The sequence below is a fragment of the Eleutherodactylus coqui genome, chromosome 8, assembly GCF_035609145.1.
Source record: "Eleutherodactylus coqui strain aEleCoq1 chromosome 8, aEleCoq1.hap1, whole genome shotgun sequence".
NCBI lineage: Eukaryota > Metazoa > Chordata > Amphibia > Anura > Eleutherodactylidae > Eleutherodactylus > Eleutherodactylus coqui.
The window spans coordinates 7,993,148-8,007,796 of record NC_089844.1 but is presented as its reverse complement, the minus strand read 5'-3'; the positions used below and the strand labels follow the sequence as shown (position 1 = coordinate 8,007,796).

General features: G+C 45.8%; 1 protein-coding gene across 1 annotated transcript in view; it reads right to left on the bottom strand.

The window, feature by feature from the left end:
- Window positions 1-14,649, bottom strand: part of THSD7B (thrombospondin type 1 domain containing 7B) — a 543,321-nt gene that overhangs the window by 231,287 nt on the left and 297,385 nt on the right. Inside the window, exons 12-13 of the mRNA XM_066575161.1 lie at window positions 9,398-9,592; window positions 2,044-2,307 (exon numbers count right to left, since the gene is read on the bottom strand). Of these exons, the coding sequence (XP_066431258.1) occupies window positions 2,044-2,307; window positions 9,398-9,592 (459 nt within the window). The remainder of the gene's footprint in view (window positions 1-2,043; window positions 2,308-9,397; window positions 9,593-14,649) is intronic.

The following is a 14,649-nucleotide window of genomic DNA, read 5'->3' as shown; positions in this document are numbered from 1 at the left end:
GAATATAACTACCATAATACTGCCCCCTATGTACAAGAATATAACTACTATAATACTGCCCCCTATGTACAAGAATATAACTACTATAATGCTGCTCCCTATATACAAGAATATAACTACTATAATACTGCCCCCTATGTACAAGAATATAACTACTATAATACTGCTCCCTATGTACAAGAATATAACTACTATAATACTGCCCCCTATGTACAAGAATATAACTACTATAATACTGCCTCCTATGTACAAGAATATAACTACTATAATACTGCCGCTTATGTACAAGAATATAACTACTATAATACTGCTCCCTATGTACAAGAATATAACTACTATAATACTGCCTCCTATGTACAAGAATATAACTACTATAATACTGCCCCCTATGTACAAGAATATAACTACTATAATATTGCCCCCTATGTACAAGAATATAACTACTATAATACTGCCCCCTATGTACAAGAATATAACTACTATTATACTGCCTCATATATACAAGAATATAACTACTATAATACTGCCTCCTATGTACAAGAATATAACTACTATAATACTGCCCCCTATGTACAAGAATATAACTACTATAATACTGCCCCTATGTACAAGTATATAACTACTATAATACTGACCCCTATGTACAAGAATATAACTACTATAATACTGTCCCCTATGTACAAGAATATAACTACTATAATACTGCCCCTATGTACAAGAATATAACTACTATAATACTGCCTCCTATGTACAAGAATATAACTACTATAATACTGCCTCCTATGTACAAGAATATAACTACTATAATACTGACCCCTATGTACAAGAATATAACTACTATAATACTGTCCCCTATGTACAAGAATATAACTACTATAATAGTGCCCCTATGTACAAGAATATAACTACTATAATACTGCCCCCTATGTACAAGAATATAACTACTATAATACTGCTCCCTATGTACAAGAATATAACTACTATAATACTGCTCCCTATGTACAAGAATATAACTACTATAATACTGCCCCTATGTACAAGAATATAACTACTATAATACTGCCTCCTATGTACAAGAATATAACTACTATAATACTGCCTCCTATGTACAAGAATATAACTACTATAATACTGCCCCTATGTACAAGTATATAACTACTATAATACTGACCCCTATGTACAAGAATATAACTACTATAATACTGCCTCCTATGTACAAGAATATAACTACTATAATACTGCTCCCTATGTACAAGAATATAACTACTATAATACTGCCCCCTATGTACAAGAATATAACTACTATAATACTGCCTCCTATGTACAAGAATATAACTACTATAATACTGCCTCCTATGTACAAGAATATAACTACTATAATACTGCCTCCTATGTACAAGAATATAGCTACTATAATACTGCTCCTATGTACAAGAATATAACTACTATAATACTGCCCCCTATGTACAAGACTATAACTACTATAATACTGCCCCCTATGTACAAGAATATAACTACTATAATACTGCCTCCTATGTACAAGAATATAACTAGTATAATACTGCCCCCTATGTACAAGAATATAACTACTATAATACTGCTCCCTATGTACCAGAATAAAACTACTATAATACTGCCCCCTATGTACAAGAATATAACTACTATAATACTGCCTCCTATGTACAAGAATATAACTACTATAATACTGCTCCTATGTACAAGAATATAACTACTATAATACTGCCCCCTATGTACAAGAATATATCTACTATAATACTGCCCCCTATGTACAAGAATATAACTACTATAATACTGCCTCCTATGTACAAGAATATAACTACTATAATACTGTCCCCTATGTACAAGAATATAACTACTATAATACTGCCCCTTTTGTACATTGGTATCTTATAGTGCAGATGTTTTATATCCCCACTTGTTTAGACGTTGAGCTCCTTGGGTCGACCCTCTCCACCTCCTTTACAATTAGGCTCCTCCAATGATAAATGGCAGCTCTAGACATAATTGCGCATTTTTTCTTACCGGAGTGACTACAGAGAGTGGGCTCGACGATCCTGCCAGTTAAATCATAACAAGCGATGGCTCGGAGCCGGACGCCTTCGCCGCAGCCATTCATGATTCCCCGAGTTCTCCCTCCCGGCTGCATCTCATTTCTTGCATCTTGTATTATGCAGTGTGACCAATTTCCATGCGGCTGAGATTTATAGACTTCACAGGCGCAGGCCTCCGTCTGCACTAACGGATGAGCCTCTGCATTCTGACATCTGTCCCGTTTCTTGCTTCTCCCTGTAACCAAGACAGAAATATTAAGTAATCTCCAAGTGTGACGGAGCGCCTCTGAATACACAAATATTCATCTTTTTAGGCGTCCAACAGAGTCGGTATATTATACTGCGCCAAAAATGAAGGTGGTCTGCATACAAGTGATATATTGTGTTGTATTACAGAAGGCTCTCAAGGCCACGGTCAGTAGGACTTACCGGTTACTGGAGAACCACCCTTCAATAGGGCAGTCTGGGGTAAAATAATAAACTGAACTGAACTTACCCCTCTGCGGCTCCCTGCGGTCCTGGTGGTTTTTGTGATAGATGATGTCACAGGAAGTCAGGTGACCACTTCAGCCAATCAGAGGATGCAGAATCACGTTCCCAAACTCCTGACATCATGGTGCTCAGAATGGGAGCACCAATACCAGGAGAATGCGTGGTCATGTTGCAGCCTCCAATTGGCTGCAGCGGTCACAACAAACACCACGACCATGGCAGGGCTGCAGAGCTAGACCCCGGCGGCGGTGGAGAGGTTAGCATACCTCACTTTATTATTTTACCCCATACATACCTATAGAAGGGTGGTTTTCCGCTAACTGGACCAACACTTTAAAGGTGTTGCACCTACAGCACAAAAGTTGTACAGATGGCCTGTTAGAGCATATGCATATCATAGAGGGGCCCTGCTGTGCCATGCCGGTATTAGAGGATGGCCAATCATGTGAATGGTTGACCTGTAACACTACATGCTACACTACATGCAGAAGAAATGTGTAGCTCGTCGTGGCATCTCCTGGCATAATCAGCTGATTGATAGCGGGGCTGAGAGCAGGACCCGTCCACAGGAACCCACTTCGTTGGATGTTTTCCTCGATTGCGCCATTCTCTGTATACTTTCCACACCGCTACATGAGAAACCCCCTGCGGTTGGCAATGAGACCTCGGCTAGTCTAGCACCGATGACCGGCCTCGTTGGAAGTCGCTCCGATCGCTGGATTCTCCCATCCAATGTGGATTCACACTGAAACTGATCCACGAAAAACTGGTCATGTGATTTTATGCCGAACTCCGGGGTCACGGGGGGAATTACCATACAGGAAGTGCCAATCGTGAGAGGGACGGGGGCTCTAATAAAGGGGCAATTCAGTGTAGTTCTACTGTATTAGTGTCTTGCTCTCTGCAAGGACTGATGGCATCCACATGGGTTCCCTCTATGGCAGCAGTTCCCAAACTGTGCACCGTGGAGCCGTTGGGGCTCCGACCGAGCCATGGTAGTGAACCCATGGCACACGTGCCGACGGCTGCTCACCACGGTAGCGATTACCGGCTGGGATGCCATGGCTCCCCGGACGGTAATCATGCAGTGACGTTGATTCTGGTGCATACTCTGACGTCAGTGAGCACCTGGGATTCTCCTCCCCTGACCTCTCCTCCATGGTTGCCCAGGAGAGGACAGGGGAGGAAGCATTCTGGGATCACACACTGACGTCAGTATGCACACGGGATCAGTGCTGAGCAGAGGAAGAGCGGTGCTGATACAAGGAGGAGGTAAGTATATGGGTTGGGGGGCTATTATTACTGTGGCTACTATGGGGTTAATATTACCGAGGGGGTTGATGTTATTACTGAGGCTACTGTGGGGCTAATATCACTTCTGGGTCTAATGTAGGGTTAATGTTACTGGGGGTGTTAATATTAGTGGGGCTACTGTGGGGTTAATATTATTGGGGGGTTAATATTATTGGGGCTATTGTCGGGTTAATATTAGTAAGGGGATTAATATTATTACTGGGGCTACTGTGTGATTAATATTACTGAGGGGGTTGATATTACTACTGGGGAAATTCTACTGAGGGGGTTAATATTAGTGGGGCTATTGTGGGGTTATTAGTAAGGGGGTTATTTTATTACTGGGGCTACTGTGGGGGTCACTATTACTACTGGGGTCACTGTGGGGGTCACTTACTACTGGGGCCACTGTGGGGGCCACTTACTACTGGGGCCACTGTGGGGGCCACTTACTACTGGGGCCACTGTGGGGGCCACTATTACTACTGGGGCCACGGGGGGGGGGACACTATTACTACTGGGGCCACTGTGGGGGCCACTATTACTACTGGGGCCACTGGGGGGGACACTTACTACTGAGGCCACTGTGGGGGGTCACTTACTACTGGGGCCATTTACTACTGAGGCCACTGGGGGGAGGGGGGAGGGAGGTAGCATATATTATCTCCAGGAAAGCAAAACAAAGCCGGTAGTTTTCTACAAAAGATATGCTTTCCTTTGCCATTACATATCCCACATAATAAAGCTGGAGGACGCGGTTCAGCTCGTTACATAGAGCCTTGATCACCTACATGAAATATACATGTACCCTCCTAATAGGAAGTGCAAATACAATCACAAACCGCAGCTAAACTTTAACCCCTAACAAACTAAACTCTAGAATATCTCTATTAAGCAAAATGGTCAGGACATATTAGAAAATTCTTAAAGCATATGATAATCAAGTGATATTTATCTTACATTATTTGTTGTACTTCAATTATTATGCTGAAACATATTAAATAAACGAAATATTTAACTTTCTATAAATATATTGTAATATGTATCTATACAATGTAAATATATTAAAGGAGATTAATTGCCATGAAATATAAAGATAAAACATATAAATATTGCATAAATACTGAGACTACTGTGGGGGTCACTATTACTCCTGGGGCTACTGTGAGGGGTCACTATTACTCCTGGGGCTACTGTGGGGGTCAATATTACTCCTGGGGCGACTGTGGGGGGTCACTATTACTCGTGGGGCTACTGTGGGGGGGGGTCACTATTACTCCTGGGGCTACTGTGGGGGTCAATATTACTCCTGGGGCGACTGTGGGGGGTCACTTTTACTCGTGGGGCTACTGTGGGGGTCAATATTATGCCTGGGGCTACTGTGGGGGGTCACTATTACTACTGGGGATGCTGTGGGGGTCACTTAATACTGGGGCCACTGTGGGGGGTCACTATTACTCATGGGGCTACTGTGGGGGTCACTATTACTCCTGGGGCTACTGTGGGGGGTCACTATTACTCCTGGGACTACTGTGGGGGTCAATATTACTCCTGGGGCTACTGTGGGGGGTCATTATTACTCCTGGGGCTACTGTGGGGGTCAATATTACTCCTGGGGCGACTGTGGGGGGTCACCATTACTCCTGGGGCTACTGTGGGGGTCAATATTACTCCTGGGGCTACTGTGGGTCACTATTACTACTGGGGATGCTGTGGGGGTCACTTACTACTGGGGCCACTGTGGGGGGTCACTATTACTCATGGGGCCACTGTGGGGGATCAATTTTACTCCTGGGGCCACTATGGTGGGGTCACTATTACTACCGGGGCTACTGTGGGGAGTCACTATTACTACTGGGGCCACTATGGAGGGGGGGGGGGTCACTATTACTACTGGGGCCACTATGGGGGGGGGGGTCACTATTACTACTGTGGCTACTGTGGGGGTCACTTACTACTGGGGCTACTGTGGGGGTCACTATTACTACTGGGGCTACTGTGGGGTTAGTATTACTATTGGAGCCACCAATATAGGGGGTCACTATTACTACATGAGGCAGATTTGCATTGGAGTTTACAGCAGCTGTAGCAGCAAAGTAAATGAGATTTCGAAAATCCCATCCACACACTGTGGAAACGATCTGCACAGAACCCGTGTGACGCCGACATGTGATGCGGGATATAATTCTGCAGCATGTTAATTATAACGTATATCAATAGCGCATCCAGCGTTTTTTTTTTTTTTAAACGGCCGTGTCCTTTTTATAACAACCGAGGTAAAAATCATATGTGTTGATAAGCCACACCCCTAACCCCTCCCCTGACCACACCCCTCTGCGCTTTAGGGCTCCACAAGAAACTTTTGCTCCAAAAAGGACTCCATTGCTGAAAAAGTTTGTGAACCGCTGCAGTAAGGTGTATACAGCCTTGATCATGTCTAGAATCATCTCAGCTCTGCCTGACAGAAGGTTTGTAGTTTGGAGAATAAGCGACAATTTCCGTGTCTCCAGCCCGCCCTACAAGGATGATTTTCAGTCCACGGATCTGCAGAGGGCTACATTGTATTAGAAGTAATACCAGCGGATGATACAGAGTGGAATTACTCATCGGAATGAACGAGGCGCCAGAACTGTTAATCATGCGAGGAAGAGTGGAGCGAGCGGCCGTACATCAAAGCGCCGCACTGAACGCCGCTGCGCCGCGCTCCTAATAGGAAGGTTATATGGGCTATTTATGTCCCCCAATTACCGGCCCCGTGTACAACAATTACTCTGCCTTTGTCTTCAATAAACATTTCACACGTTCTTCACCATTTTTCGGGGGTTCGGGCGGCCGCTGCATTTCAAACCAAAGGAAATAAATGAAATTTACCGTGAAGCTGAGATTGGCTGCGCACAATTCTTTTTGAAGTTCCGGCGCCCACGAAGGTGAACGCAGACGCATCAGACCTTTTCTGTTTTTATTGATGTTTTATGCTGTTTGTTCTAATGATCTTGGATTTGCTCGTCTGCTGGATCTTTTAATGAAGTCAGAGCTATAGATTCAGCGCTCTTCGTGATGAACTCAAGTTGAAAAACGTGTAAGATCAACTGGAACAGCTTTATGGAGCTGCTGCCGCGTCACGGAATCAAGATCTGTACGCTCGGCGTACGAAAACGGGAGTCGGCACAAAGCTGCACCACATACTGGAAATCGGGCGCTCTACATACCAATATCTGGCCGTGAAACCAGCCCTGCCACATGACAAAGGATGTAAGCCATGAGGAGAGATACCCATAGTTACTCATGTAAGGGGCTGAATGACCATGCATATACACATATGCATATTACTACGAGGGCGGCGCCATATTAGCAGGAGATGCAATTTTTAACATTTCCAGATTCTACATCTCGTTAGGACATCATGTGCTCCATATTGTAATGGAGAAGGAGGAGGGAGGGGCGAGGGACCAGAGGAGGAGGAGGGAGGGGCGAGGGACCAGAGGAGGAGGAGGAGGAGGGAGGGGCGAGGGACCAGAGGAGGAGGAGGAGGAGGAGGTTCCCAGCTATTAACTCTTCAATATTAGATGATACCAAGAATATTCTAGGTCCATGTTGTAATGGGAGAACATCAGAGATCCGTAGATACGCAGCAGCCGTGCGACTACCATGATCGGGGTTCACGCACCAGACAAGCTACAGCAGCACCCCAGCCCGGTGTTACAGATGACATGTGTTACAGTAACATGTCTGGAAGTGACACATTCTGGTGGCGTATCCAAGTGTGATGTATACGGTATTACAGCGCCCCTTCAGAGGTCACATGACGCGTCTCCTGATGGATGTATCCTGGGATGATGCTTGCTGTTCAATAGGAGTTGCCAGAAGTGACCAAACATTCCTCCTTAAATCTCCCGCTAGAATCAAGCCATCGCCGCACATCCACCCCGCCGGGTCACAGAGCAACCCCGCGGCAAGATAATATGTCAAGTACGGTGCTTGAGAGAGGAAACATGCGCAAAAGTGCACACAAGAGCATGGGATTATCACCATAGATGAGCGGGCGAATGGAGAACAGCCGTACAAGCACTCATACCAACATCCAGAGCAACAGGAAGCCGCACTAATTAGAGGCGGTCAGCACCGCGGACAGTCAGTAGTGAAGAGCGATCCTCAGCTGTTCTACTGAGCTTATGGCTGCCTCACACGGGCGCCGGCGATGCACGGCCTGATAGCGCACCCCCCAACATGTGAATTCCCCGACGATGTGAGACATTTCCATGTGCAGACAACCTCGCTGAAGGGAACCCCCGCCGCAGCAGCGGAGCGCAGAGCTCTCCCATTGCTTTCAGTGGGGCCGTAACTGCTGCTGAAAACAATGGGCGATCTCACAGAAGGATACAACCTGCTACAATGTGTTCCCTGCATCGCATCACATCGGTTTCATATTCGTGCGAGATTCGTGCGCCTCACAATGCACAAATTGTTCGCAATTTTATTGCCGGTGTGAAGGCAGCCTGAATGAATTTCACAGAGAGACACAACAGCTGCAGCTCAGGAGGAGGGCGCTACACTGAGCAGAACCTGCCATATGTGGTAATGAGAAGGTGGGTAACACGGAAGTCTATTAACATACTCAGTGAGTGCAGCTCTGGAGTAATGTATGTACACAGTGACCCCACCAGCAGAATAGTGAGCGCAGCTCTGGAGTATAATAAAGGATGTAACTCAGGATCAGTACAGGATAAGTAATGTATGTACACAGTGACTCCACCAGCAGAATAGTGAGTGCAGCTCTGGAGTATAATACAGGATGTAACTCAGGATCAGTACAGGATAAGTAACGTATGTACACAGTGACTCCACCAGCAGAATAGTGAGTGCAGCTCTGGGGTATAATACAGGGTGTAACTCAGGATCAGTACAGGATAAGTAATGTATGTACACAGTGACTCCACCAGCAGCAGAATAGTGAGTGCAGCTCTGGAGTATAATACAGGATGTAACTCAGGATCAGTACAGGATAAGTAATGTATGTACACAGTGACTCCACCAGCAGAATAGTGAGTGCAGCTCTGGGGTATAATGCAGGATGTAACTTAGGGTCAGTACAGGATAAGTAATGTATGTACACAGTGACCCCACCAGCAGAATAGTGAGCGCAGCTCTGGAGTATAATACAGAATGTAACTTAGGAGCAGTACAGGATAAGTAATGTATGTACACAGTGACTCCACCAGCAGAATAGTGAGTGCAGCTCTGGAGTATAATACAGGATGTAACTCAGGATCAGTACAGGATAAGTAATGTACACAGTGACTCCACCAGCAGAATAGTGAGTGCAGCTCTGGAGTATAGCAAGGATTTAACACAGGAGCTGTATAAATAATGTATGTATACAGTTACTTTACATTTTAGGTCTATTAGTTGGATAAACATGCAGTGTAAGCTCTGAATAACGAGCTGTCATTACATCTTGGGATGATCAATAAATGCAGTTATATATTTTTTGGCAGCTTATAATTAGTCACTATGGAAGGTTTTAGATATAAGTAACTTACCAGTGAGGGATCTTCTCCTTATTCTAGTTGAATTGCAGTCTGAGGTACAAGAGGTGAATTTAGTCCATGGGGTAAATGTACAATCCTCTTTGCAGGGGACCTTACAGTCCTGTGCGGAGGGAGGGGGCGGCCCGGCCCACCCAAGACATTCAGTCACATCTGCAGGACGATCATCAGCAGTGATACAGTTGACTTCTGGAAGAGAAGAGCACAATAGAAATCATGTCTAACCCATGTTTATACATGTAACAATCATTAACACGAGCGGCACAACATGATAACTCAATGTACAGCATTGTAGAACACTGTAGTAAAAAGGTATGATAAAGTGTCAAAGGCCAAGTTAGCATTTGCTACATCTGTACTTGGTTACAGCAGTTTAGTACCGTGGCTACAAGATCAGATATATAGAAAATGGATCACTGGGCAACAAGCAATTTAGGGTCCCACCTGCGGTTTTAGCCAGCATTCCTCATGATTTCAAACTACCTGGTAGTCTAGGATAATAGAAAGAGCTCATCTTAGTTTTCTGTGTGATCTAGGACAGTGAATGGCTTCATTTTTCTTTCCCTGGAGGTCTAGGACAATGAAGGGGGTTATTTTCCTATTTTTAGTGGTCTAGGACAGTGAAGGGGTTCATTTTTTCCCCTGGAGGTCTAGGACAACGATGGGGGTTATTTTACCATCTTTAGTGGTCTAGGGCAGTGAAGGGCTTCATTTTACTTCTGAGAACCGCAACTATCTTTAGTTCTGCCTTCCACAACCCCCAGAGCAGCTGTTTGCCCCATGGGTGTTGGGATTTAAGGATATATCTAAGTTGTCATATGGTGTTTCCATAACTCCCATAAAAGTCTATGGAAACTATAAAATCAGCATTGGGCAGCCACGCTCGGATTTAGGTCATCCTGGCCACCTCATACTGACAGGTTTTCTAATCATGGCTATGTTGGCCAAGATGGGAATGCTCTTTTAACAGAGTTATGACCAGTATGATGGATCTCTTTAGAAAAGGATCCCCACAATTCCCAACAGATCCTCTTGGCATATAATGGGGTTGGTAAGGTTTTTAGGCGTTTTTGAGAATAGGTGGAGACGAATCTCTACTTTACACCAAAACCCCCCAAATAGCATAAAGGATCTTTGTGATTCAGAGCTGTATTTAGAAGAATAGAAAGCAAGCAGGAAGTCACAAAGATATGACGGCCATAAGAAGGGTTATTTTTTTGACCTGATGTGACAATTAGATAGTCCACCGATGGCCTCCAGTCCTAGTTTTAGATAAAAAGATAGGTCTGTGGTGATGAACATGCTATAGTCTGCCACCTGCGGCTCTTCACCTGTCGGGTAACTACTACTCCCAACATCTCCAGGTAGCGGTGGGATGTCAGATCTCCCAGTAACGTCTCCCACAAGATCAGCACACTACTAACCTGCGGCTGTCATTGATCCTATGATCTCATTGGCTCTAGACACTTCAAAGCGTATCTGCTGGAGGTAAGCAGGGGCGGGGCAAGAGTGAGCAGTCACTTAGGGTATCACTGAGTTAGGGGGGGGCTCTACTCAGTATATGCAAAAGGAGATATACAACTAATATGAAGATGGAGAAGGAACACAATCAATCATAACTGAGTCCATTTGCAAGTCAATAATATTTTTTTGGCACTTTCAAACTTTCGTCAGTTTTATAAAAAGAAATTCAAAAATATTTTTTGTTCTTTATGGAGGTGTCAGGGTGAGGGGGCGTAGACTGGCCACGTTCAGAGGCAACATCTGAATATCCCCGTCTATATCCTTCAACCCCACTGGTTGAGATTTGCGCTTCACTGTGTCGTTTCTAAGCCATCACAATAGAAGTGGTCCCAACTAAGGAGCACGTGAGACGTAGTCAGATCATGAGGAAGAAGCTGGAGGTACAACGCACCGGAGGCACAACACACACAATGGGTTCAACATGGCATGCACAACGGGACAAAAAGAGACATGGCAATGGTCAACACAACAAGCTGAGGGTCACAAGTGGAGAATGCAGGGGAGATAGGAACCAGAGAGTAGGAACACATAAGAAAGCACCTTGAGCAGGACCAAAGGACCAAAACCTCAGGCAGCATCCACCTAAGGAAGGATAGCTCATGATTGGAAGAGGAAGATTTACCAAGGCGCGCTGGTGCTCTATGAGCATGGGCATGTTCGCCCATCTGCGCACTTTCTGGGCCGCCAACAGAGAGCAGGCACCTGAGCTGGGTGTCTGTAGAAGAGAAGAGCACCAGCTGTGACCAACAGCTAGAGGGGAGGTAAGCCATCGGCCACGAATGGTAACAGAACGGTAGGTACTTCTGTTTGCCATTCACTGTAGTACACAGCGGTTCGGACATGCGGACTGCAGATACAAAACCCTCAGAATAAGTGGAGATACGCCGCGAATAGCGGCGGCACACAGAGGATCCAAGAAATATATTCTATTTTGTTTTTGTCACAATAGTAACTTTTGCACATGTATCAAATAAAATACCAAAACACCGCGGAGGTACCTTGGAAGAACCTATTTGGGAAAGGATTTACGAGCCGCTGCTCTGCTAGGAAGAAAGCCGCCACACGCTGAGCGGAGAAAAAGGCTTTAAATGGAGTGAGATCTGTCATCCTCAGAACCTGCGCCAGTAATAAGTGGCATCCCTCACCGCACGCCGCGGCCGCTAACACTCACTACCCAACATCTGAAATAAATGACAATGCTGGCTCTGAAGAGCAGGGCACCATGAGGCAGCCCTCGGCGCCACCTCCATAGAGAAGACCTGTCAGCAACTCTACCAGCAGCCTGAATGGTTGACACAAGTGCTTTTAGCACAGGCTTCTTCCCAAGTCCGGCTCACTTTCCTCCTGCTGAGTTATTGGCCTTTTTTAGATGTATTATTATGAATGCACCCTGAACGGCCCCTTTATTACGCCCATCTAGTAGCTTTGGACTACTTTGGTCTTCAGACCTGCGGCAGGTTGTCGTGTTGTAGATCCCACTCGGTGATGAAATGGTTCTGCAGGAATATCGGCCCCTGCGGACAGGAAGCTTCTTGTAGTTGCTGCAGATTAGATGGCAGTGCTGACATGGTCTGACCAGCTGACAGGAAGGGGTCAGCGATTCATGCTGCTTGTGCCAAATTCTGACCTCCCATCAGCAACAGAAATCTGGACCCATCTGACCAGGAGATGTTTTCCCACTGCTCAGAGATACAAGTTTCATCTTATACACAATGGCGCTGGAACTGGTTATTTGCTGTCATAGACTATCAGTGGTACGGAATGACAAGCTGTGCTGACTGTGGTCAGAAAGATTCCTGACATCCTCCTCCGACCCCTTTCAGTCATGAGTTGTTTCCGTCCACAGAATCTTCTTTCACTGGATGTTTAGGCAGTGAAATCTTGGCGCTGCCTAGTCGTGGTGGTGGCCTCTCTTCAATGAACGTGGCTCAGTGGTTAGTATGCTGCCTTGCAGTGCTACAGTCCCATATTTAAATCTTATCAATGGCAGGATCAACTCCATACAGACATCACCCTTGGTGAGATTTGAACCTACGAGCCAGAAACGCTAACCACTGAACGAACCAACCTACCTTCCTTCTCTCCTTCCCTTTTTTCTTTCTTTCTTACCTTCTTCCCAGCAGCAATATTGAACCCATAGTGACCACAGTAGTAAGTGACCCCCATATTTGCCCCACGAGTACCAGTGTCCCCCATAGTGGCCACAGCAGTTACAGTGACTCCCTTAGTGGCCCTAGAAGTAACAGTGCCGCCCATAGTAGTCCAAGCAATGCTGCCCAGCCAGAGGTCCGTAGCAACCCTCTCATTGGCCTCTGGCCGGGCAGCATCCCTGCAGGCGTAATACTCACCCGGCCTGCAACTACAGTCTGGTGATTTTACAGAGAATGACTAGGAGTGTAACTACAGAACTATAGGGGTGGCATACCTGGCCTAAGACCCCTCTGCTACATAAAACACTGGATGTGCAGCCAAAAAGGCAAACACAATTCTGGGATGTATTAAGAGAAGCATAGAGTCTAGATCATGTGAGGTCATTATTCCCTCTACTCTTCCTTAGTCAGACCTCATCTGGAATACTGGGTCCAGTTCTGGGCACCCCACATAGACAAACTGGAGCAAGTTCAGAGAAGAGTTACCAAGATGGTGAGCGGTCTGCAAATCATGTCCTATGAGGAACGGGTAAAGGATCCGGGAATGTTTAGCAGAAGAGAAGGCTGAGAGGAGACTTAATAGCGGTCTACAAATATCTGAAGGGCTGTCACAGTGCAGAGGGATCAGCCCTATTCTCATCTGCACACGGAAAGACTAGAAGCAATGGGATGAAACTGAACAGGAGGGTTAAATAAACCAAGTTCCCAATTTACTGAAGTGTCTCTTTGGCCTGAATATGTGGTTTAGCCCTGGAACATCTACTGAAGGCCATCTGAACTGGTGTGGCAAGAACCTGTGCCCCACCTGTACACAACCGCTATAAGGTAAAAGGGAGATGGCAACCCGCAGCCCTGTGTGCAACCCCCTGCCATCGGCTCCTCTACAGAGTCCACGCGAGTCACCATGTTCTCCCCCAGAGGTAATGCTTCTAGCATACAGCAGAACATGCCAGAATGTTCCTCCCCACAGATACCGTATAATACAGTATGGTATACATTTCATGGCCACCCCCGGGCCATAGAGGTGCAGAGACAGCAGTCCCACCCAAGCCCTGGTTTACCGGTGGTCCACTAATATAGTAGATGGTAGGTGGCACAGATGTTGCGTTGCACATTACTGATCCGTAATCCCGCCATGTGCTCGAGGCTTTCAGCTGTATATCTGTCTGTGGCGGTTGATAGCGGTCTGATTCACCGCACCCATCTACTAACACTTTGAAAAGTGTCGGCTGTCGCTGCTCTGATTTCCAGCCATACAGCAGTAATCTGAGTAGGCGTCTCTGAGGCGACTCACAAATGACGGATTTCTGGCGCTAAAAGAAATGTAAATACCATTTTCTTCCTTTTTTTTTTTTGCTTTTGAAGTTACAATCTACTGCTGGACTTTGGCCGGCTGGAGAAGCTGTAGGAGCCCCTAGACGTCACATCTACCGCGGACATCGGCGCCAGTCTCATGTATTCTTCCCGGTGCCGGTACTGGACAAGGTCTTTCACAGCTACATTACTTGAAGCTCCCAGACCTCAGTGCCAAATTTATACCTAGTGCTAGGTCATAGAATCTCAGAATGGAAG